The sequence below is a fragment of the Elephas maximus genome, chromosome 8 (assembly GCF_024166365.1).
Source record: "Elephas maximus indicus isolate mEleMax1 chromosome 8, mEleMax1 primary haplotype, whole genome shotgun sequence".
NCBI classification, from domain to species: Eukaryota; Metazoa; Chordata; class Mammalia; order Proboscidea; family Elephantidae; genus Elephas; species Elephas maximus.
In genome coordinates, this window is record NC_064826.1 from 42,413,282 (window position 1) to 42,440,103 (window position 26,822).

Here is a 26,822-nt window from a genome sequence, read left to right on the forward strand (position 1 = left end):
ATTAGAGGAAGTGAATTGGGAGAGTACAATGTCATAGATTCTAAAGGAGAAGGAAACTTCTGAAGTCAGGGGCTAACCATAGGTTACATGGATGAAAATTTAACCGGCCGTAAAAACTTAAGGGCACTGCATTCATATCTGTATGCATTTGACTCATTGAGGCTAAGAGACTGAAACAGTTTCTCTTCCCGTAGCATGGTAAAAGTATACTTAGAAGTTTTCTTGTATCCTTTTCTCCAGTGTGCTCATCTCATGATTAAATATTGTTAAAGCTTTCATAATAAAATAATTGTTTTTAGTATGAGTTGTCAAATTTATTCATGATCATAAAAATATCATAAAATTGGGCCAGTGTGACAAACCAAAAGATCTTAACATCCTAGGCTGTAGGCAAGGAGCAAATGTAGTCTTCTTTTCTACATTTCCACATTTTTTCCTCTGTCTTCTAGTAGTAGCTATCAAACATTTTTTATCACTACTCAGAATGAGAAATGCATTTTACTTCCTGACTCTGTTCACAATACATGGGCATTTACAAATATATGCACACATATGTAATTGCTTATATACGTTTTTGTAATTGACAAAAAATTTCACAAACAATACTTACCCTTACTTTGGTGATATTTTCTAGAAAATACTAATGTACTACTTTTTAAAACGTTCTGATCATGACCCACAAATGGTCACAACCCATAGTTGGAAAACTCAATTTGTAGGTTAAAACAAGGTCTTCAGTTTGCCTGATGATAAAAATTATCTGGAAAAGTTAAAAACAGAAATTCCCCAAAGACTATAATTGAGTCTAGGTTAGGCTCTCTTAATCTATATTTTAACATACAACAAAGGTTATTACTCTTACTAGTCACTTTGGTTGGGAGTTAGAGCCAGTGCAAGAAAAATTGCCCCGATATTGGGCTCCAGCCCTGACTCTGAAGCTTGCTCAGCGGGACCGTTGCTGTGTGTGGCTGGGTGCTGTAGCTTGTTGAGGTATTGCTGATTTTGCCCTTCTTAAGAGAAGACTAAGCAATAAGTCGAAGGCCCTCCTGCAGTGGCCCTGCATTAGAGACTTAACTGCTTATGTTAAAATAATTCAATGAAACAGTTTTGACTTTATTTTTTAGTTAAACCTTACAAAAAATACTATGACATGTTAAGTAAACACAAAATAAAACCCTCTGACTTAAAGGAAAAAAGAGAACCTGGAATTTCATAAAACTGTAGAAAGCATTAAATCATTCCGAATTATGGATAGAATATTATAATACAGAAATGACTATACCCCAAAACTGGTATCCTTTTATTATTTGATAAGATACTAAGCATACTTTTTTACTTACTTGAAAAAACAGGTATAGATATATAATAGTCTTCTCTAACTTGCTGAGACTTTATCCAAAATTAAATGTCATTTTAGGCTTGAGACTCATCATCACATATTATGAACATTATCTAATATGTCTGTATGGCATTATTAGTATTAATGAATATACATTTGGAGTCATTTTTTTTTTAACCATGTTGGCTGTGAAAAAACCAAACCTAACCCAGTGCAGTCGAGTCGATTCTGACTCATAGTGACCCTATAGGACAGAGTAAAGATGCCCCATGGAGTTTCCAAGGAGCGCCGGGCAGATTCAAACTGCCAGTCCTTTGGTTAGCAGCCGTAGCACTTAACCACTATACCACCAGGGTTTCCATGTTGGCTATAAATGGCATTAAACACCTTACCCTAGTAATTTTGTACCTTTTTGCTCAGATTGTCTTGTGCAGATAGTGACTGAATTGCTAAATTTATGGTAATGCTATTTTTCTCCCTTATTGTGGGGGTTTGATACTCTGCAGAGGGGTATATTCCATATTGCTGAAGCTCCAGTATATTTCTCGTAAATATTTTTAGGTAAATATTTTTGAAACATATAACACACTTCCTTGCTGTATAAATCACATGTGAAATATAAACTAATCTCTTTTTGATGTCTAAAAGGTGTTATGAACTCTACACTTTCTCCTGCAGAGAAGACTCTGGCATCTCACTTTCCTTTGTAGTTGCTAATCCTCAATCCATACTATAAATGAAGGCATTCACTAAGATGCTGTCTTCTCTTTCTGTTTCATATTTTCCCAAAGCTATACTTTTTTTTTTATATTTTCACACAGCTATGAAGTTTTCTATGTAAGCCATCACACCATATATAAATAGAGACAGTTTTACTTCTTTCTTTCTGATCTTTATGCCTTCTTTTTCCATGTGTTGTTTACCTGGCTAGGACCTCCAGTACAGTGTTGAATATAACTGGCGAGTGGACCTCCTTCACTTGTTCCTAATCTGCTGAGAAGTGTTCAGTATTTTACTATTTTCAGTATGATTTAAACTATAGGTTTTTCATAGATGGCCTTTATCAGGTTGAACAAGTTCCCTTCTCCACCTAGTTTACTGGGGCTTTTGATCATAAATGGTGTTGAATTTCATTTAATATCTTTTTTCTGTATCTATCGAAATAATCATATTATTTTATCCTTTATTCTGTTAATAAAGTACATTAAACAATTTATTTTCAAATATTAAACCAATCTTGGTCATTATTTATTACTCTTTTTATGTATTCCTGGATTTGATTTACCTAGATTTTTGTTAAGGATGTTTACATCTGTGTTGATAAGACGTATTAGTGTGTATCAATATGTAGTGTTTTCTTGTGTTATCTTTGTCAAGCTTTGGTATCAAGCATACAGTTGGGTCTTACCTTTTCATCCGTTCTGAAAAATCTTTTTCTTTTAATTGGAGTGTTTAGTCCATTAACATGTAATGCATTTATTGATATGAGTCATCTCAGGGTTGGTATCTGTTGATTATCTTTTCCCTTGAAAAGTGGTACCATTTCCTAGCTCTTTGCATATTTATTAATTTTCACTTATATCTTGGACATTGTGAATGTTATGTTCTGGAGACTCACAATTTTTTACATTGCTCCAAAGAATGTTGATGTTTTTGCTTTAAAAGCAATTAACTTGATTAGATTCAAACTATAGATTGTCATACCTGCAGTTGGTCATGCCTCAAATCTCAGTTTTGTTATTTAAGCCTTAATTGCAAGCCACTTTTAGTTTGCTCTGCACATACACAGTTAATGAGTCATCTGAAGACTACTGCTGAGTTTAAACACAGATTTAGGCATTCTTCTCTGACTCTCTCCTTTCTGAGGTTCTCTCTCTCTCTAGCAGCCCTGGTTCACCTAGGGCTCATTCTTGTTGTTTCTCTAACCTGAAAGACAGAAGTTTTGTTTGTTTGTTTTTCCCTTGGACTTTTAGCCACCTAGCCTTGCAACTATCATGACTATACCAAAAAAACAAACCCAGTGCCGTCAAGTCGATTCCAACTCATGACTTTAAAAAAAAAAAAAAATGACTATAGCCATCATTAAAGCAAAGCCACAAAAAACGTAATACTCCTCATTCTGTTCTGGTTGCTTGCTCTAGGTTTCTGCAGCCCTTTAAAACTACCTGCTTTTTTTCTTTCTCCAGAGATCTTCTAGTAGATTTTTGTTGTTGTTATTTTCTTTGTTTTATTTTCTATATTTTTTCCAGAGTTACTTGTGGGAGGTTCTCTAGTTAGACACTCACTCCTTCATACTGAAAGTGGAAAATCCACTCTCCCTTCTTGAAATCTTCTTGTCTGTTTAGTTCCACCATACTCTTTAGTCTCTTCCAATTTCTCTGCCCAGTGGCATAGTGTAACTAAAAGCCCGTTGGAGCCAGTGATATCTAGGAAATTCCAGTTCTTCCTCTTGCTTGTTTATGATTTTGGGCAGTCTCCTTCACTTCACTTCAGTTTGCCCATCTATGAATTACTTTAGATGCCTCATCTTTAAGTTGGAGATTGTAGTAAAGCTTTGAGGAAGGATTAGTTGAGTTCTAAATTATATTATTATATGTAAGCACTAGCACATAGTGGGTAATTAATAAATGTTATAACCTCTTAAGCCTTCAGGGGCTCCTCTTCCTCTACCTGATCTTAAAGTGTCATTTGGCCTTTTTGCTCCACACACCGTCCTCTGGCATCCCATTGACTCTTTTGGCTTCATCTCCCATCCTAAAGGCCAGTATTACCAAATTTAGTCAAAATGTCTCTCAGGAAGTACAAATTTAAATATCTCAGTACCTACTTGATACGCCTCTGTACTTCCAATGGACACTTCAGACTCATGTCCAAAACTGAACTAATCACCTTCTCTCCCTCCTCCCTTTACCCCAGATCAACTTATAGTTTCTTCCGATTTACATATTAAGTTAGTAATACCACCAAATCATTAAAGAAAAAAAAAATCTAAGTGTAACCTTAAATGTTTCCACTCCATGTTACCCAAATCTAATTACCAAATCCTACTGTATTTCCAATTTGTCTCCTCATCTCTGTTCTGTTGCCTCTATTTGTTAGAGGCACTCATCGTTTTGCAACTATATCACTACCGTGGCCTCCTAATTCATTCCTCTGTTTTTAGTCTGTTTATCCAGTCAGCTCTCCAACATGATTTTTCTGAAATTCAAATCTTTACCTACATTTTTTCACTGCTTAAAACCCATCATTGGTTTTCCAGCGCCTATGAGATAAATTCCCAGCTCCTTGGCAGCTTACACAAAGCTCATCCCTTGCTGCCTCTCCCACGTAGGCAGGCACTTTATACTCCGTCTGTATTGAATGCTTTGCAGTTTCTCAAATGCATCACCTTTCCCAGCTCCTATGCCTTTAACATATGTGCTCCCAACACCACCATTCTTCACCTGGCTCTTACCTACTTGTCCTTTGAAATTCAGTTCAAGCAACACCTGTCATTTATCATATCCTGTCAACATGAATTGAGGGTTCCTCCCATGATGTTCCCTGTTAGAGGACATATCCTGCTATATTATAACTTACCTACTACCACTAGACTATGAACTCTTTGAAGGTAAACTGTATGTATGCACATACCCTGTTGCTCCAGTATATGGTAATTTTATTTTTACTGGGGAGTAAGGGCTAGAGAGGACATTTAGGAATTTAATAAATATCCCATTTAACCATCTGTCATTGATTTTGATCATTTGTATGAGCAGAAGCTGTATATCTTCGTTGTATGTAAGCATCATTGAAGCGTTTATAATGTACTTAAATTTTTCCATTTTGAGTATTTACTGAGGCCCAGTTAATATTTTCACATTAAAAACTTCAAACTAAGGCCTACAGTCTTACATAAACTAACAATGGCTATACTTCACTATAGAGCAGTGTTTCTCAGCCTCTCCACTATTAACATTTTAGGTGAGGTAATTCTTTGTTGTGGGGGCTGTCATGTGCAAGCCCATGCATTGGTAGGATGTTTAGCAGGATCCCTGACTGCTACCTACTAAATGCTGTATCACATCCCTTCCCTCTGACAATCAAAAATGCCTCCAAACATTGCCAGTGTCCTGTGGGAGACAAAATCACTGGAGAATCACGGCTGTAGAGCTCTAAATAGAAACCAAATTCACAAAATGCCTGTCTGTTCTGCTGTACAAGAATCACCAATATAGGTGTTGTATTCACTCTGGTTAAAAGCATACAACATTTTTCTAATTTTTTGAAGAATACTTTCACTCTGCCTTACTCTTTCGAGAAACCTAAAAAAAGAAAGTGTTCATGTGATCTTTACTTACGAGCACCACTGCTCTTGTCTTCTCACATCTGTCTGCCCTTTCCCGAGGGGCTCGTTTAACCACTAAACCTTTTGGAAAAATGAGAGGGGTGAGGAGTTGAAATCTTTAATGCTGTGTTCTACATATTACATGCCTTAAAAATCATTACTGCCAGCAGTCAGGGAGATGAGAGGACTTCTGTTGTTATAGTTAAACTATGTAAGTCTGAATTTGATGTAAAGTGAAAACTTTTAGTCAAAGTGCTTCTCAGATCTCAGAATCCTTTGCGTTGGTTTTCCTTAATTTTGCCTCCCCTTCCTTTTTCTTCTTTTCAGACAATTCATGCTCTCATGGGAAATGCTATGCAGCCCTTACTGACTTCAGTGGGAGATGCGATAGAGGCCATAATCATCACCATGCATCAGGAAGATTTTTCTGGGTAATAACTTTTAATCAGAAGGTCCACTGACCTTTATTTCCTTTGTTTTTCATTCACACCTCCACCCTGCCTCCTAGGCCACCTGTCTTCTAGGGCCTGTTCCTCCTGTGATGTGGGTGGCCTCCAATCTCTCCCTACTTTATCCATTGTGAGTGCCATTAGCAGATTAAAATTTTCAATGCTTATTTTCATCATTTCTGTCCTCCCCTTGAAACATAACATCATTAAAGTCTACAGGATGCAACTTGGCACTTCTGAATTTCTGGAAGCTGCCCCATCTTCCCTTTCCAGTCTTTTTCCTTGCCCCCACAGATATCCTCTACTTCATCCCCTTTGTTATCTGCTGGCACAAGCATGGCATTCCCTGTTTAAAACACCCTGCCTGTGCTTCTCCGAGCCCTGCTCTGGCTTGGAGGGAAAGCTTCTGCCCCAGTCCTTCCAGGACTGATTTTCCCTTCTCGTAGTTTCCGAGGCGGTCTAACGTGGTGATGTCACACTTAGCCAGAAACACCCTGGTATCACTCTATAGCTGTTCTGTATGGGCATTGCTTATCTGTACCCTGTGCATCTTGAGACTAGGAGTCATAGTTTCTAACCCAGTGTTTGTTGAAACTTTTTTAGAGTAAAATGGTTTTGGTTGAGTTGGAGTGTATTAGAAAAGTGTCTATGGAGAATTTGCAGTATTATTTGGACATGCTTAGAGAGAGTTTTTGAACTGAACCATACACTATTGCTGAACATTCAAATATTAATATATTCTAAGCTGCTATTTTTGAACTATCCTGTTTCTTTTATATCCATGTTGTTTAAAAGAATATCTACTTCATTAAATTTTCAGCCACTGGTTTAGCTGTTTGTAGAAAAATTGATAATGTGATTATTTCACTATCCTTTACTTATTCAAATAACTTATCACTTCATTTGCATAATACTCTTTGAAGTGTCAAATGTTCAGTCTCTGTTTTTAATAATGGTATGAATCGCAGAAGGCTAAAGTGAGTCCTATAAAAAATGCAGTAGTATTTGGAATTCAGTGGGAGATAGAATGTAAAACTGCTGATTACCAATGTTTGAGAGGAAACTGGATTTTGTTCAAAAGTGATTCGAAATAGCCCAGTTAGATCAATCATGAATGCTTCTGAAAGAGGCACAAAAAAGAGGTGATTTTTGAAGGCTTATCTTATAATAAGAGTAGTCATATACTTATTAATTGTGTTGGTGAGCAGCTACTAGTGCCTACAGATAACACATTAGACATTGAAAGTTCGTTTCCAGATAGGTATGTTTTCCCTAATTTGCTTAACTACAAGTGAGCCAGATTAGGTCTTTAATTGGTAGGTTGCCAAGAGTTTAAAGCATTCTTTTAAGGTGCATAGCATTCTGTTTTTTGTTTTTTTTCCCAAATGGCTTTTGATGATTATTTCAGCTCATTTTTTTTTTTTAGTTTACATACAACAGCCATTTGAGATTCTGCTGATAGTTGTTCTCCTTACGTGGCCATCTAGGAGTGTGAAACGCTGCTGCTTTATAGTGTATTTAAAGCATTTCTCTGTCCCATGGAGGTAATTTTTCCACTTTCTAGAATCTTGTTATTGGTATTTATATCATTTTTACGTAAGTATGGCTTACATGAAATATAAAGTGAAATTGGATTAAACTATTCAAAAAGTTAATCACCTTTTGTGGGGTTTACAATTAACTTTACCTAGGGAGTTTTGTCTTTGCCCTTGGTTCCTGAGAAATAACCTCTAAAACCTTGGAATTTCCTCAGTGATTTAAGTGTCTTTGATGAAGGCTTCAGACCACAACTACCTAACAGGTTATGCTAATGAGGTGATGCTTAGGTGGGGGTTGACCAGGCCAGAGAGATCCACCACCTGGTATTGCCCAACCTCAGTGGAAGGTGGCCAAAGTAAGTTCAATCACAGGGGGTGATTCAGTCAATCTTGCCTGCGTAATGAGATCCCAATATAAATCTCCATGGGCTTCCTTGTTGGCGAAAGACATTGGTGCTTGGGAGGGTAGCATGTTCTTTGGGACGTGGGAGCTCCACCTTGGAAACCCTCCTAGACCTTCCCCTATGTGTCTCTTCATTTGTATCATTTTCGTTATAATAAAACTATAATTTTAAGTATAGTTCTTTCATGAGTTCTGTGAGTCATTCTAGTGAATTATCGAGCCCAAGGGAGTAGTGGGAGCCAGCAGGTCAGAAATGAGGGGGCTCTGGGGACCACTGAGCTTATGGCTGGCATCCTGAGTGGATACAGGGAACCCCAAATTTGTAGTCAGCAGGTGAGAAGGGAGAGGGACCTGGGGACGCCCAAGTTTGTGGCTGATGTCTGAGCATTCTAGAGGACTGTGTTCTTTTAACTTGTGAGATCTGACCTAACTGGTGGTTGGGGTTATAGGAACAAGTAGTGCATTTGCAGTTGGTGTCAGAACAGAAGTAGAATTGAATAATTTGACTTCTAATACTTTTCTTCATCTTATAAGAGGGCCATCCCTCCATTAAAAAAAAAAAAAAAAGTTGCCGTCAATTCCAACTCAGGGCTGCCCCATGTGTGTCAGAGCAGAGCTGTGCTCCATAGGGTTTTTAATGACTGATTTTTTGGAAGTAGGTCACCAGGACTTTCTTCTGAGGTGCCTCTGGGTGGACTCAAACTGCCAGCCTTTTGGTTGGCAGCCGAGTGTGTTAACTGCACCACCCAGGGACTCCATACCTAGTCTAGGTAAAAGGAATAAACCTTCTAAGCCAATCTGAGATGTAGTGTGGCTATAGAATCTCCTGCTATCTAAAATGTAATCCTCAACAGTTTCCTGGTATTTGAAATGTATTTAATAGGAACAGTGTGTTTCTTTCCAAATTAGAGAAGCCTTAAAATGTAAATGTCTGATTGGCATAGCACATGGATTGAAACTCATCCATTTAGCATAAAATGACTCATGCTGTGAGTTGGAATCAACTGGACAGCAGTGGAGTTGGTTTTGTCTTTTGGTCATGTCAGATGACAGTTTTGAATAGGGGTGGAGGAGGGGCTTTAAAAGTAGAAGGATGCTAGATCCTGGAAATGAAGGATGACAATCTCTGAGGAGTACAGAGGACACACACACACACAAAGATTAGTGCCATGAAGGTGAACATCTACTTTTCAGTTGTGCAGTGGGTTAGTCCTTCTTCCTACAATTTCTATATGCAGGGGGTCATAAAGACCCTGCAATTTTTGCACAGTTACTGCTGCACTTTACCTTCTGACATAATTGGTAAAACTGAGCTTTAGCAATCACTAAGCAAGTTTTGTATTCTAGTAAATTTACATAAAGCTTATAGTCCTCACTGAGAATTGATAATACATATTTTGAAATTTTGTCTAACAAACACAAAAAGAAAAAACATAGATTTTACCTATGTTGACACGTTTATGAAAATTGTTTTAGTATGTTATTTTGTAGTATTCAAGGACATTGTTTCAACTGACCAGATTACAATCCAGAGTAGTGTCAAGATAACAACTGTGCTTTTGATAAAAGGATAAGATGTGAAAAAGATTGAAACTATTTTTTTTTTTTGTAACCTAGCCTTTTGGATTGACAAAACTCCAATAAAGCTAGGCCATACCATGGTCTGAATCTGGGAAAATCAAACCCTCTTGAAGACTGCAAGCAGCACTCCATCCTGTGAGGGGGGAAAAAGATATTCCACCCTGAACCTGTCAAAGGCCTTGCCATTGTTAGGACATGCTTTCACACACCTCAACAAAATCCCTTCCTGCTGAAATGTAAACCTAATTTCTCTATTTCTGTCTGTGTCAGGATGTGGAGAAGCTCTGGTTAGCATCTGTCTTAGTTATCTAGTGCTGCTATAACAGAAATACTACAAGTGGATGGCTTTAACAAACAAATTTATTTTCTCATGGTTTAGGAGGCTAGAAGCTCAAATTCAGGGTGCCAGCTCTAGAGGAAGGCTTTCTCTCTGTTGACACTAGAGGAAGGTCCTTGTCTCTTCTGAGCTTTTGCTCCTGAGCCGTCTTCATGTGGCTTGGCATCCTCTCTTCTGCCATCTCTGCTCACTCACTTGCTTGTTTAATCTCTTTTATATCTTGGAATAGATTGACTCAAGACACACCCTACACTAATGCAGTCTCATTAACCCATTCCCAAATAGGATTGTAACCATAGGCATTGTTGTTGTTAGGTGCCTTCGAGTCAGTTCTGACTCATAGCAACCTTATGTGCCACAGAATGAAACACTGTCCAGTCCTTCACCATGCTCACAATCATTGTTATGCTTGAGGCCGTTGTCACAGCCACTGTGTCAGTCCATCTCATTGAGGGTCTTCCTCTTTTCTGCTGACCCTCTACTTTACCAAGCATGATGTCCTTCTCCAGGGACTGATCCCTCCTGACCAACATGCACGAAGGATGTAAGATGCAGTCTTGCCGTCCTTGCTTCTAAGGAGCATTCTGGTTTTACTTCTTCCAAGACAGATTTGTTCATTCTTTTGGCAGTTCATAGTATATTCAATACTCTTTGCCAACACCGCAATTCAAAGGCGTCAGTTCTTCTTCAGTCTTCCTTATTCGTCATCCAGCTTTTGCATGCATATGATGTGATTGAAGATACCATGGCTTTGGTCAGGAGCACCTTAGTCTTCAAGGTGACATCTTTGCTTTTCAACACTTTAAAGAGGTCCTTTGCAGCAGATTTGCCCAATGCAATGCATCTTTTTTAGTCCTGTTTCATTAATATAACAGAGACAATCCATTCCCACATAGGATTATAACCACAAGCATAGAGGTTAGATTTTTCAACATATATTTTTCAGGGACACAATTTAATCCATGACAGCGTCCTACTTACAATAGCTATTGCCACACTGAGAATAATTTAATTCAACACATTCTCTTGCTCTAGGCATTTTAGTCATATCTGTTACTCTTCTCTAGACCATAATCAATTTCTCTGTCATTCTCAGTATATGGAAACGCTTGATTTTTAAAAAAAGTTTCAGCACTTTGTAGCCACTGAGCTCATCTAATTAGCTAATTACATTGAGGTGATTTCTAATTTTCTTTCCTTTGTATTTCCTATAAATTCTTTCCTATAAATATTGTACACTTTTAATATAGTCTTTAAAGAACAATTATAAACATTTGTAAATTATAAATAGTATTTCATGGAGCATCAGCTGGCATCATCTGTTGATCCAAATTAAAGCCTTTCCAAACCTCATCATCTGGAGGAAAGAATTGCATACCATATGTATTGTTAGATAACCAATTTCACAGTCAGAATTCTGCTATTGGGCTGATGAGATTAAATAGCACAAGAGCTGAGTTCTTTTCGCCAAGAATTTGTTTGGGGCAGGCAGCATTTTTGCCATTGCAAAGTAAAAAGTGTTAGCCCAGGATCTGGTGTTGATGTATTCACTTACCAGGCAAAACATGTCAGTGGATCAAGAGTCGTAAGGCTGAGAGACCTTGAGAGGCGGTGGGGTACGCAGGGCACTTGGATCATCCGAGACAGATGGTTGCCTACTCCATTCTTAATCTTTAGGCAAATGATTTCTAAAACTTCTCCAGTGATCCTCCCAGCATGTAAAAATACTCTTTAGAATAAAATTGAACATTATTTTATGTTCTTTAACTTTTAGCAAAAATAAACGATGCCTTTTATATCATTAAGGGAAAAAATTGTGCACAATTGAAATAAGAAAAGCAGAAGAGGAAAACCCCCCAGCAGTGCTGTTTAGTGCATTGGTGCTGAAAATTGCTGCTTCTTTGTTTTTTTTTCTCCTTTCGCAGGTCATCATCCAGCTCAGGAACACTCGAGGTGCCTTGTTCTTTGTACATGAAGGAGCTACAAGGTTTCATTGCCAGAGTTATGAGTGACTACTTTAAACACTTTGAATGCTCGGATTTTGTCTTCGACAACACGAAAGCTATTGCCCATAGAGCAATTGAACTTTTTGTCCGCAATGCTAGTCTCATAAGACCTCTTGGGGAAAGCGGGAAGATGCGACTTGCTGCTGATTTTGCACAGGTAAATTGATGCATAGTTACAAAGGAAAAAAGTGTTTCAGCCTCAATATTAATTAAATGAAAGAGTAAATATGTATTCTTCAGTGTTTTAAAGTTAGAACATGAAGAAAAGGAAGCCCATTTTAAACTGTTAAAAAAAAAAAAAAAAGAGTTTAACGATACTTTTATACCAGATACTTTTTCTTTGTATTTAATAAAATAATCCTAACTAATCCTTGATATCTCAGGGTTGAGGTGAAGGAGCTCATTCCACAGTAAAGCAACATTTTCTACTTTTATGTCCTATGGGGCTTTCTCAGTATTTTACTTTCCCACAGGATCAGTATTGATAAGAATAATTGATTGACCTTGATGGAAAATGATATAGGTAATGAAATAACCTTTCAAACAGGGGACAGGGGTCTCCTGGTTGTCATGTAAAGAGAAAGGATGCCATTACAGCTGTGATTCTCTAGTGGCCACTCAGCGTTCCAGGACAGTGTTTTAATTCATTTTGATTCACAGTGGTCCAAGTATATATGGAACCTGATTATTTGGTCTCCCAATAGAGTGCATTTCTTGTCTGTGACCTGCCTTGAAATCATTCCAGGCTATCTTATGTGGTTGATGAGGGATGATATTAAAATATCAGAACCTAATCAACTCTTTTAGCAAGGTTTTTTTTTTTTTTTCCTTTGTCCCTTAGACAGATTCTAAAAAGCCTTTCAATAGTATCAGAGACAAAGAAGAAACACCCCAAACATACATCCTCATTAGAAGATTCAGAAACCCGAGCTGACTCTAATTTACATAGCATGTCAAGGGTGAATTCTTTTTTTCAAGTCTTCCAAAGCTGTTAGCTCTACTAATCTAAATAGTTATTCAAATGGTTATTCATATGGTTTGCCAGATCCTCCCTGCTTATTAGGAACTATAAATGTTAGTGTCAATATTTGTCCCTGAGCGTATCTGGGAGCATGTCTGGTTCATTGTCCCTGCACCAGGAAAGGAAATGGGCTGCTTGCACCAGGATGATGGTTGTCAGACACTCCCTCACACATGACATGATTTGCACAAAAGAAAAAAAACAGGTAACACAAACCAAGGGTTTTTAGAGCCAGGCTCTTTGCATATCAGTTGGTTCAGCAATTAGTCATTTTCGGCCACAGAAAAGAGCCTGCTTTTGGGAAATACGCCTTTAGGAGCCTCAGCATGAAAACAGAAATTAAATATTACCATTAGTGTGGCTCCTTCTTAGGCACCTGCACATTTTGCTTTCCTGATACGGGTAAACTTCAACTTACAGAGAATTATAAATAAATAGTACCTTACTTGTCCCTACTGGAGTTACAGACTGCTTATTGAAATGAAAACACAGTGATATACCAAGGCCTGTTCGTATTTGTTAAAAACATAAAACATAGTAAGCTATACTCAAATGCGACTCTGTTCTCCTTTTCCCCTTTCCTTCTTAATTTTGTTTTTCATCTTCTCTCCGCTGGGCATCCTCCCCCACCAGTTTTATTTGCATTTTGCTCCAGCTGGTTCTTGAGTCACTTTCCTGGAGGCAGCACTTCAAGTCCAATTAGTGGCAGCCGAGCAGGAGATGGCCAAAATGAGTGAGCATGCTGTAGGAAAGAGGGTTTTTGTTTCTGTTTTGGTTTTTTTTTAATGATATGTTTCCTTATGAGTCTTGGAAGATGAAAAGTGTTATCCTTTAACCCTTGCTACTACAGCTAGCACCTGCTCAGAATGTGTCGTGGCCTGTGACAGGGTTGAGCTTCCGCCTTCCTAAAACTGCATTATTCAGATTTTATTGAATATTCTTTCTTTCTTAAGACATGTTGCCCAATAAATCAGATTTTTCCCAGGTCCCTTCCTTTTAGTTAAATGAAACTCATCAATCCGTATTGCCAACTTAGGCTCAAACAATTCTCTTTTCCATATCTTAACTATTGAAAAAGTGTTTATACACACACCATTTACTCAGTGTTTAAAGTATAGGTTTCAGCCTTGCAGTGGCAGTTGGTTGCTGCGATCTGTGTGGTAGAGGGAAGCAGACTCCTTTGTTTACCCCTGTTCAGTGCATCCCAGTTTCACACCATCCCAGCACTCACCTTGAAGATGGTTCCCAGATCGTGGCAGTCACAAGCGTAGGAAACACAGGTGGAAGCATTATCATAGTCATATTTCTGACCACTAACTTTGGCAAATATTGTCCAGCTCTTATGTTGTGATTTCCCCCTGGTTTTTGGTGCATTTGGGTTGGTTTCTTCCCACAACTGCAGTTGCCTGTGTTGTACCTCAGCTTCCAGAATCATGCTTGGTTAGAAGTGTTCTTCTGGGGTCAGTCAAAACACTTAAATAGCATGACCCTGACATTTGTATTTATGGCAGGCATCAACCTTTCAAGGGTCTCATTATTAGAAATTTATGTTAATTTTTATTCAAAATTAAGCAAAACCATTGAAGTCACTGGAATCAAGAAAACAGAAATAGCAGCGGAGCCAAGATGGCGGACTAGGCAGACGCTACCTCGGATCCCTCTTACAACAAAGACACGGAAAAACAAGTGAATCGATCACATACATAACAATCTACGAACCCTGAACAACAAACACAGATTTAGAGACGGAGAACGAACTAATACGGGGAAGCAGCGATTGTTTCCAGAGCCTGGAGCCAGCATACCAGTCAGGTACGGCACAAGCACAGAGACCTGCTCCACCCCCCTGAACTAACCCCGGGAGGGGGACTAGCCGGTTCCACGGGCGGCGTGGGACGCAGCCGTTAGGAGAAGTCCCCGGGAGGCAGTGACTGATCTTGGAGCAGAAAGAGCAGCACCTGAGCCGGGGAACCGTCCCACAGGGATTTGGACTGCACGCAGGCGGCTTCATTAACATCTGAATAGCCTGAGCCAGAGGGAGAACTCTGATAGGGATCTGACTGCAGTTTTTTTTTTAGCGGATTTTCTGGAAAAACTAGTTTCCCAGTGATGGCTCGGAGACAACAATCCATATCAAACCACTTAAAGAAGCAGACCGTGACAGCTTCTCCAACTCCCCAAACAAAAGAATCAAAATCTTTCCCAAATGAAGATACAATTTTGGAATTATCAGATACAGAATATAAAAAACTAATTTACAGAATGCTTAATGATATCACAAATGAAATTAGGATATCTGCAGAAAAAGCCAAGGAACACACTGATAAAACTGTTGAAGAACTCAAAAAGATTATTCAAGAACATACTGGAAAAATTAATAAGTTGCAAGAATCCATAGAGAGACAACATGTAGAAATCCAAAAGATTAACAATAAAATAACAGAATTAGACAACACACTAGGAAGTCAGAGGAGCAGACTCGAGCAATTAGAATGCAGACTGGGACATCTGGAGGACCAGGGAATCAACACCAACATAGCTGAAAGAAAAAAAATCAGATAAAAGAATTAAAAAAAATGAAGAAACCCTAAGAATTATGTGGGACTCTATCAAGAAGGATAACCTGCGGGTGATTGGAGTCCCAGAACAGGGAGGGGGGACAGAAAACACAGAGAAAATAGTTGAAGAACTTCTGACAGAAAACTTCCCTGACATCATGAAAGACGAAAGGATATCTATCCAAGATGCTCATCGAACCCCATTTAAGATTGATCCAAAAAGAAAAACACCAAGACATATTATCATCAAACTCACCAAAACCAAAGATAAACAGAAAATTTTAAAAGCAGCCAGGGAGAAAAGAAAGGTTTCCTTCAAGGGAGAATCAATAAGAATATGTTCTGACTACTCAGCAGAAACCATGCAGGCAAGAAGGGAATGGGACGACATATACAGAACACTGAAGGAGAAGAACTGCCAACCAAGGATCATATATCCAGCAAAACTCTCTCTGAAATATGAAGGCGAAATTAAGATATTTACAGACAAACACAAGTTTAGAGAATTTGCAAAAACCAAACCAAAGCTACAAGAAATACTAAAGGATATTGTTTGGTCAGAGAACCAATAATATCAGATATCAGCACAACACAAGGTCACAAAACAGAACGTCCTGATATCAACTCAAATAGGGAAATCACAAAAACAAACAAATTAAGATTAATTAAAAAAAAAATACACATAACAGGGAATCATGGAAGTCAATAGGTAAAAGATCACAATAATCAAAAAGAGGGACTAAATACAGGAGGCATTGAACTGCCATATGGAGAGTGATACAAGGCGATATAGAACAATACAAGTTAGGTTTTTACTTAGAAAAATAGGGGTATATAATGAGGTAACCACAAAAAGGTATAACAACTCTATAACTCAAGACAAAAACCAAGAAAAACGTAACGACTCAACTAACATAAAGTCAAACACTATGAAAGTGAGGATCTCACAATTTACTAAGAAAAACGCCTCAGCACAAAAAAGTATGTGGAAAAATGAAATTGTCAACAACACACATAAAAAGGCATCAAAATGACAGCACTAAAAACTTATTTATCTATAATTACCCTGAATGTAAATGGACTAAATGCACCAATAAAGAGACAGAGAGTCACAGACTGGATAAAGAAACACGATCCATCTATATGCTGCCTACAAGAGACACACCTTAGACTTAGAGACACAAACAAACTAAAACTCAAAGGATGGAAAAAAGTATATCAAGCAAACAATAAGCAAAAAAGAAGAGGAGTAGCAATATTAATTTCTGACAAAATAGACTTTAGACTTAAATCCACCACAAAGGATAAAGAAGGACACTATATAATGATAAAAGGGACAATTGATCAGGAAGACATAACCATATTAAATATTTACGCACCCAATGACAGGGCTGCAAGATATATAAATCAAATTTTAACAGAACTGAAAAGCGAGATAGATACCTCCACAATTATAGTAGGAGACTTCAACACACCCCTTTCGGAGAAGGACAGGACATCCAGTAAGAAGCTCAACAGAGACACGGAAGATCTAATTACAACAATCAACCAACTTGACCTCATTGACTTATACAGAACTCTCCACCCAACTGCTGCAAAATATACTTTTTTTTCTAGCGCACATGGAACATTCTCTAGAATAGACCACATATTAGGTCATAAAACAAACCTTTGCAGAGTCCAAAACATCGAAATATTACAAAGCATCTTCTCAGACCACAAGGCAATAAAACTAGAGATCAATAACAGAAGAACGAGGGAAAAGAAATCAAATACTTGGAAAATGAACAATACCCTCCTGAAAAAAGACTGGGTTATAGAAGACATCAAGGAGGGAATAAGGAAATTCATAGACAGCAACGAGAATGAAAATACTTCCTATCAAAACCTCTGGGACACAGCAAAAGCAGTGCTCAGAGGTCAATTTATATCAATAAATGCACACATACAAAAAGAAGAAAGAGCCAAAATCAGAGAACTGTCCCTACAACTTGAACAAATAGAAAGTGAGCAACAAAAGAATCCATCAGGCACCAGAAGAAAACAAATAATAAAAATTAGAGCTGAACTAAATGAATTAGAGAACAGAAAAACAATTGAAAGAATTAACAAAGCCAAAAGCTGGTTCTTTGAAAAAATTAACAAAATTGATAAACCATTGGCTAGACTGACTAAAGAAATACAGGAAAGGAAACAAATAACCCGAATAAGAAATGAGAAGGACCACATCACAACAGAACCAAATGAAATTAAAAGAATCATTTCAGATTATTATGAAAAATTGTACTCTAACAAATTTGAAAACCTAGAAGAAATGGATGAATTCCTTGAAAAACACTACCTACCTAAACTAACACATTCAGAAGCAGAACAACTAAATAGACCCATAACAAAAAAAGAGATTGAAACGGTAATCAAAAAACTCCCAACAAAAAAAAGTCCTGGCCCGGACGGCTTCACTGCAGAGTTCTACCAAATTTTCAGAGAAGAGTTAACACCACTACTACTAAAGGTATTCCAAAGCATAGAAAATGACGGAATACTACCCAACTCATTCTATGAAGCCACCATCTCCCTGATACCAAAACCAGGTAAAGACATTACAAAAAAAGAAAATTATAGACCTATATCCCTCATGAACATTGATGCAAAAATCCTCAACAAAATTCTAGCCAATAGAATCCAACAACACATCAAAAAAATAATTCACCCTGATCAAGTGGGATTTATACCAGGTATGCAAGGCTGGTTTAATATCAGAAAAACCATTAATGTAATCCATCACATAAATAAAACAAAAGACAAAAACCACATGATCTTATCAATTGATGCAGAAAAGGCATTTGACAAAGTCCAACACCCATTTATGATAAAAACTCTTACCAAAATAGGAATTGAAGGAAAATTCCTCAACATAATAAAGGGCATCTATGCAAAGCCAACAGCCAATATCACTCTAAATGGAGAGAACCTGAAAGCATTTCCCTTGAGAACGGGAACCAGACAAGGATGCCCTTTATCACCGCTCTTATTCAACATCGTGTTGGAAGTCTTAGCCAGGGCAATCAGGCTAGACAAAGAAATAAAAGGTATCCGGATTGGCAAGGAAGAAGTAAAGTTATCATTATTTGCAGATGACATGATTATATACACAGAAAACCCTAAGGAATCCTCCAGAAAACTACTGAAACTAATAGAAGAGTTTGGCAGAGTCTCAGGTTATAAAATAAACATACAAAAATCACTTGGATTCCTCTACATCAACAAAAAGAACACCGAAGAGGAAATAACCAAATCAATACCATTCACGGTAGCCCCCAAGAAGATAAGATACTTAGGAATAAATCTTACCAAGGATGTAAAAGACCTATACAAAGAAAACTACAAAGCTCTACTACAAGAAATTCAAAAGGACATACTTAAGTGGAAAAACATACCTTGCTCATGGATAGGAAGACTTAACATAGTAAAAATGTCTATTCTACCAAAAGCCATCTATACATTTAACGCACTTCCGATCCAAATTCCAATGTCATATTTTAAGGGGATAGAGAAACAAATCACCAATTTCATATGGAAGGGAAAAAAGCCCCGGATAAGCAAAGCACTACTGAAAAAGAAGAAGAAAGTGGGAGGCCTCACCTTACCTGACTTCAGAACCTATTATACAGCCACAGTAGTCAAAACAGCCTGGTATTGGTACAACAACAGACACATAGACCAATGGAACAGAATTGAGAACCCAGACATAGATCCATCCACGTATGAGCAGCTGATATTTGACAAAGGACCAGTGTCAATTAACTGGGGAAAAGACAGCCTTTTTAACAAATGGTGCTGGCATAACTGGATATCCATTTGCAAAAAAATGAAACAGGACCCATACCTCACACCATGCACAAAAACTAACTCCAAGTGGATCAAAGACCTAAACATAAAGACTAAAACGATAAAGATCATGGAAGAAAAAATTGGGACAACCCTAGGAGCCCTAATACAAGGTATAAACAGAATACAAAACATTACCAAAAATGATGAAGAGAAACCCGATAACTGGGAGCTCCTAAAAATCAAACACCTATGCTCATCTAAAGACTTCACCAAAAGAGTAAAAAGACCACCTACAGATTGGGAAAGAATTTTCAGCTATGACATCTCCGACCAGCGCCTGATCTCTAAAATCTACATGATTCTGTCAAAACTTAACCACAAAAAGACAAACAACCCAATCAAGAAGTGGGCAAAGGATATGAACACACATTTCTCTAAAGAAGATATTCAGGCAGCCAACAGATACATGAGAAAATGCTCTCGATCATTAGCCATTAGAGAAATGCAAATTAAAACTACGATGAGATTCCATCTCACACCAGCAAGGCTGGCATTAATCCAAAAAACACAAAATAATAAATGTTGGAGAGGCTGCGGAGAGATTGGAACTCTCATACACTGCTGGTGGGAATGTAAAATGGTACAACCACTTTGGAAATCTATCTGGCGTTATCTTAAACAGTTAGAAATAGAACTACCATACAACCCAGAAATCCCACTCCTCGGAATATACCCTAGAGATACAAGAGCCTTCATACAAACAGATACATGCACACCCATGTTTATTGCAGCTCTGTTTACAATAGCAAAAAGTTGGAAGCAACCAAGGTGTCCATCAACGGATGAATGGGTAAATAAATTGTGGTATATTCACACAATGGAATACTACGCATCGATAAAGAACAGTGACGAATCTCTGAAACATTTCATAACATGGAGGAACCTGGAAGGCATTATGCTGAGCGAAATGAGTCAGAGGCAAAAGGACAAATACTGTATAAGACCACTATTATAAGATCTTGAGAAATAGTAAACCTGAGAAGAACACATACTTTTGTGGTTACGAGGGGGGGAGGGAGGGAGGGTGGGAGAGGGTTTTTTTATTGATTAATCAGTAGATAAGAACTGCTTTAGGTGAAGGGAAAGACAACACTCAATACATGGAAGGTCAGCTCAATTGGACTGGACCAAAAGCAAAGAAGTTTCCGGGATAAAATGAATGCTTCAAAGCTCAGTGGAGCAAGCGCGGGGGTCTGGGGAACATGGTTTGCGGGGACTTCTAAGTCAATTGGCAAAATAATTCTATTATGAAATCATTCTGCATCCCACTTTGAAATGTGGCGTCTGGGGTCTTAAATGCTAACAAGCAGCCATCTAAGATGCAGGAATTGGTCTCAACCCACCTGGAGCAAAGGAAAATGAAGAACACCAAGCCCACATGACAACTAAGAGCCCAAGAGACAGAAAGGGCCACATGAACCAGAGACCTACATCATCCTGAGACCAGAAGAACTAGTTGGTGCCCGGCCACAATCGATGACTGCCCTGACAGGGAGCTCAGCAGAGGACCCCTGAGGGAGCAGGAGAGCAGTGGGATGCAGACCCCAAATTCTCATAAGAAGACCAAACTTAATGGTCTGACTGAGACTGGAGGAATCCCGGCGGTCATGCTCTCCAGACCTTCTGTTGACACAGGACAGGAACCATCCCTGAAGACAACTCATCAGACATGAAAGGGACTGGTCAGCGGGTGGGAGAGAGACGCTGATGAAGAGTGAGCTAATTATATCAGGTGTACACTTGAGATTGTGTTGGCAACTCTTGTCTGGAGGGGGGATGGGAGGATAGAGAGAGAGGGAAGCCGGCAAAATTGTCAAGAAAGGAGAGACTGAAAGGGCTGACTCAAGACGGGGAGAGTAAGTGGGAGTAGGGAGTGAGATGTATGTAAACTTATATGTGACAGACTGATTGGATTTGTAAACGTTCACTTGAAGCTTAATAAAAGTCATTATAAAAAAAAAAAAAAAAAAAGAAAACAGAAATATTCTATGTGTTTTGAAAAGTGTTCTTGTGATAAAAGTAGAGCTTTTGGCTGCTAACCAAAAGGTCGGCAGTTTGAATCTACCAGCCACGCCTTGAAAATCCTATGGGGTAGTTCTACTCTGTCCAGTAGGTCACCGTGAGTCAGAATTGACTTGATGGCAACAGGTTTGGTTTTTGGTTTTCACTCTGGCATAAATATCAGAAAGAGAAAGAGTTTAAAAAGGGACCAATAGAGTAGATTTGGAGAATACTGATTTTTTTTTTTTTTTTTTTTGGCATAAAGCCCAGTTGCAAAGACAAATGATGACATATTTGAAAGATTTCTCTAAGAATCCTAACTTCTCCCTGCTGGCACCATTGCAGAGGTGAAAGAGACAGTAGTTGTAGGGTGCCATCTGGAGGGTTCGTGATGAGGAAAGTACCCAGCTTATGGCCCTCCCAGAGGAATCCAGGTCAGTGGCATGAGGTGGTTTCCTACAGGTAATTAATTCCCTACTGTGACCACATGGTCTCTGTATCTACACTGATCACACAGCAGTTCTGAAAGCGCTAAGCTTGTCCAAGACCACTGGGGTCCTGCTGACTCAGAATCTCTTTGGGGACTTGTCCACACAGCCCTCTGAAGTACACATGGCCCCCCACCCTTCAGTGTCTTTATCTTTCCTGAGGGAAAAGATGACTATTGAAGTTGGCATTAAATTATTTACTTGGTGGTACTCCTGGCAGTTTCTATTTATAGGTCTTCTGGTGCCCTTAAGTATGTATTTATATCTGTTTCTCTCTGTGCCTGAAAATATAAATTTAGAAAAGAAAACAAAATAATCAAGTGTCTAATTTGTTCTAATTTCCATTTCCTCTTCTTCTCCTGACCAGTGTCAGGGCAGGAGTGCCCTAGGAGTATCCAAGGATGCCCTGTGGTTAACCAAATGTCTGTGGTGGGTAAGGAGCAGCTATGTAATTAGTTCACCGTGCCTGCAGCTGACTGCTCATCCTTCCAAACAGGAGGGCTGGAGAGGCAGTTGCACATGCCATTTCTGTATCTACTGCTAATTTGCAGAGTCACCTCTTCTAAAAGGAATACTTCTGCCCTTTAAAAACATGGCGTTTATTGTGTAATCGAATTCTGGCAGAAGAAAATTATTTTCAATACCCTGGATATCCTTTAAGGATGAAAAATTAATTTTAAACATTTAACATTTTATAAATGTCCTATAGTGTAGCGGTCTCCTGCACCATCACAGATTTCATAGCCGTTTGAGGTCATATTCTCTCATAAAGTAATTTTTTACTTGCCAATGATTTGTTTTGACATTTAGTCCTGCTCACCTGTACCCATTGCCATCAAGTCGATTCCAACTCACAGCAAGCCTATAGGGCAGGGTAGACCTCCCTCATAGGCTTTCCAAGGCTGTAAATCTTTACAGAAGCAGACTGTCACATCTTTTTCCCATGGCTGGTGGGTGTGAACTGCTGACCTTTTGGTGTTAGCATCCAAGAGCTTAACCACTATGCCACCAGGGCTCTTCGGTCCTGCTCCAGGGCTTATTCTCCTCAAGGTTTAATCTTTGAAGACAATGAAGTCAGTGAGGGTAGTTGAAAAAAAAAAGAATTGACAAAAAATTTCATGAAGAATACTTAAAAACTATCACATGTGTATATATGGTTAAGTATATGATTGGAATTACCAAATCAAAGATACACAGTAATCACATTTTTACTTTGTGCTTGACGTAGAGTAAATGACACATTCTGAAGGAAACCAGAAACCCGCATCCAGTGAATAAACTAAACAGGTCCCCAGGAACAGCCCATCACCTACTGTCGTAGGAGCTGAGAACGCTGGCTCGCAGCTGTTCTGTTTTGCGTTGTTGGCAGGAGTCCTGAATTTTCTTCCTTAGATTTTCCTCTATTTTTCACTTATTCTTCTGAATTTTAGAGAGTTTTCCAGCCATTAGAGGTTTTCCTCTAGGACATAAAGAATAAAGCCTGTATCTTCTATATGTTAAGGGAGAAATTAGCCTAGCCACTATTCATCCCCAGGACTCTTCCAGGAAGCTGCCCTCCAGTTCTTCTTTGACACTTAGCTCATACGTTTGATCTAGCACTTACTTTGTTTATGATCATTATATAAGCAAACAATATGTATGTGTGTGTGTATACACATACCTACCTTTCTTAGGATTTTGTTGAATAATAATCATATTGTTTAAATAAATAAATACCCCCTTCTTCACTAAATTTGAGAGAGCTACTTAAAGGCAAGATAGTCTAATTAATCTTCTTATCCCCGTGTTTAGCTCAATGCTTTGCAATTAATAGGAAGTCAAAAAAGGTTTGTTAAATGAGCGTGTGATTGGTCTCCATGGTTTTCCAATGGCAAGGAGATTTTGAGTAGTTTTTCAGAAGCTTGGCCGGCAGGACAGAAACTTCACTTCCTTTTGTATGTTTTTCTTGAAGAAAGGTGCTGTACCACCAGGGAGAAGCCTGCTCTCAGTCATTTTCTAGACTATTCTTTGTCAGTGTCTTATTTACATATAGCAAGATGAAGAAACAGGGCCACATATGCAAAAAGTTTGCATATGCACTTTGTAAATAAAGAACAGGTAACCTAAAACTCCAATTAATGAGGAGTAGGATTTTTTTTTTAGGATTTCTAGTCAAAGGAGGAAAATAAAGAGAAATGAAACCAGTATTTGCGGAATTCTTGAAGCAAACTAATTTACAAATAATTAAAAAGAGGGAAATTTTAAAAAAATACTGATAATTGCTGACATTTAACTGTCCCTTTAATAAATTAATGCAGAAGTTACCTAAGTTTTTACTTTTCAGTACATTTAATTGGCTTTCAAAACTTGCCTCACAGTCCAGATAGTTTACTGCAAGCTACAACTTTCTATGTGTCCCGAATTCACCTTAGGATTCTGATGTAAAAAGCTGTGGAATATTTTTCAATCTTTCAGATGGAGTTGGCTGTGGGTCCATTCTGCAGACGAGTATCTGATTTAGGAAAATCTTATCGAATGCTGAGGTCCTTCAGGTGAGACATAATTCTGTTATCTCTGTTAGTATATTAATATCTTATTAGCAAATAAATCCTTTTCTCCTATTCAGGTCTAACTGTATGAAATTGCCAGTACTGAATCACTATTGACCCCTAGCAGGAGCCCTGGTGGCACAGTGGTTAAAGTGCTCTGCTGCTATTTGAAAGGTCAGCAGTTTGAACCCATCAGTTGCTCCGAAGGAGAAAGATGTGACAGTCTGCTTCCAAAAGATTTATAGCCTTAGGAACCCTATGGAGCAGTTCTGCCCTGTCCTGTAGGGTTGCTGTGAGTCGGAATCAACTTGACAGCATTGGGTTTGGTTTTTGGTTTATTGATCCACAATGGCAGTTTTATAAGGTTCATCTTAAAATTATTATTCAAGTCAGAAACCCATATAGAATTATATGCTATGAGTAATGCACTTGTGTGTGTGTGTGTTTTCTTTTTGAGTTACCATTCACAAGATTGATCTGGTAAGTTTTATTATGCTCTTCCTAAGGGGGATTTTTCTACTCCCCGTTCTTATGGTAATGCACTGAGGCAATATATTGAATAAAATATTGTACAGACTTTTTTCTGTAATTTTCATTCATTCATTTATTATTTCCAACCCAAACCCACTTCCAAAAGGTTGTAGGTTGCATTACAAGATATAGCTATAACAAAACAATTGAAGTAGAGTAATAAAAGAATGAGGTCCTGTGATGAAATATAGGGAATGACTGTAAATGCAGTAGATAACTTACTTAGGCTAAAGATGGCTGATACAGCTGAGCACAAAAATGAGCTTCCTAGAAACCAGTTCTAAAAGAGAAGCCATGAGTTAACTGGCACTCATTTTTAAGAATCTATCAGTTTAGCAGAGGAAAAAAAACCCTTTTTAGCGCTGAACACCTAAATAGGGTTTTATCAGTTCAGAAGTTAAGGAACATTAAATAGCTTAATGACTGTGGTCTTCAATAGCAGATTTTAGAAAAAAAGGAGATGTTGTCCACATGGATGTTCGTTATATAAACCAGAACTTCCCAGATTATTTCCATATCCTGCCACACATAGGAAATATATACATTCAAAGAGGTGACTAACCTGAGGGCTGAGGAGATCAACATCTCAGTGTACTTACAACCAGTTTGTGACCACAGCATACCAGATGGGAAGCCTTGGTATAAACTACCCATAATATCTAAGAGCATAATGGTCTTCGAATGTATTTCTATAAAAATAGACTCCAGGCAAGTAATTTTCTAGAAACTAAATACTGGAGTCTAAAGTAATCAATAAGCAGTACATTCAGTAAATGATTCCTTTGTATCTCTTACGTCAGCCAAGCTTTTCATAGTAGAGAATGCAGGTGTAATGGCATTTGAAATATAAGAATCCGGTATTATTTGTTGAGAGTGGAGCCCTTCGCTTTACATCACTCATTTGTAATTGGCAAAGGTGATTTTTCTTTTTCTTTTGCCGACCCAAGAGCCTAAATTATACTTTTTCCCGAATGAAGGACCACTGTCCATCTGTACAGAGGTGTGTTTCAGAACAACTTAAGGTAGGATCAGTGTTTTCAGGTATTTTCTTTGGATCAGCTCACATTTTTAAAAAAGTATTTAAATATTTTGTGAAGCACTACCCAACATGGAATAATTGAAAGATTATGATGTCCTGAGGTTCCTAAGCCAGTAGTCATTTGTGCCATAAAAATAACTTTAATAAAACTCTTGTAAGTCATTTACATTGAATAAGATGATAACACAGCAGTCCCAGCCAGGTGATAAAAAATGCCGCCGTGGCTACCTGAATCTGTTAACATACTGAATGATATTAACCAACTAGTTATTGGAAAAGGTATGGGAAAAGCTGGGATTTGGGATTTGTCATATTATTTTTTTTATATATATGTTAAGATTAGGCAGTTATTGCTAATAGCCCCAGGTCCCATGCTTAGTTGTTTGTTGCATTTGTGTGTATTAAAATTGTGCTTATCTTTCTGTTTGCTAAGGCAGAATGACCTTTATCCAAGTGCTTTTAAAGTGGTGACACATTATGGAGGTACAAGCTCTGAGGATAGGTTTCAGATAAGACCAATCCTGTTTTAAGTCATTTAAGATGGGGATTTTCTTCCAGCCCTCCCAGTTCTCCCATCAGGAAAATCTGTTGACAGCTTATGTTGTTGTTGTTATTGTTGCCAAGTGCCATTGAGTCAATTCAGACTCGTAGCGACCCTACTGGACAAAGTAGAACTGGCCCGGAGGGTTTCCTAGACTGTCATCTTTATGGAAGCAGATTGCCACGTCTTTCTCTGGTGGTGCGGCTAGTGGGTTCAAGCCTCCAACCTTTCAGTAAGCAGACAA

At 38.2% G+C, this 26,822-nt stretch overlaps 1 protein-coding gene across 1 annotated transcript in view; it reads left to right on the forward strand.

Moving 5' to 3' along the window:
- The window catches only part of COG5 (component of oligomeric golgi complex 5), a 317,777-nt gene that overhangs the window by 254,751 nt on the left and 36,204 nt on the right, over window positions 1-26,822 (forward strand). The window contains exons 17-19 of the mRNA XM_049893477.1: window positions 5,994-6,097; window positions 11,900-12,137; window positions 24,394-24,470. Coding sequence (XP_049749434.1) covers window positions 5,994-6,097; window positions 11,900-12,137; window positions 24,394-24,470 — 419 coding nt within the window. The remainder of the gene's footprint in view (window positions 1-5,993; window positions 6,098-11,899; window positions 12,138-24,393; window positions 24,471-26,822) is intronic.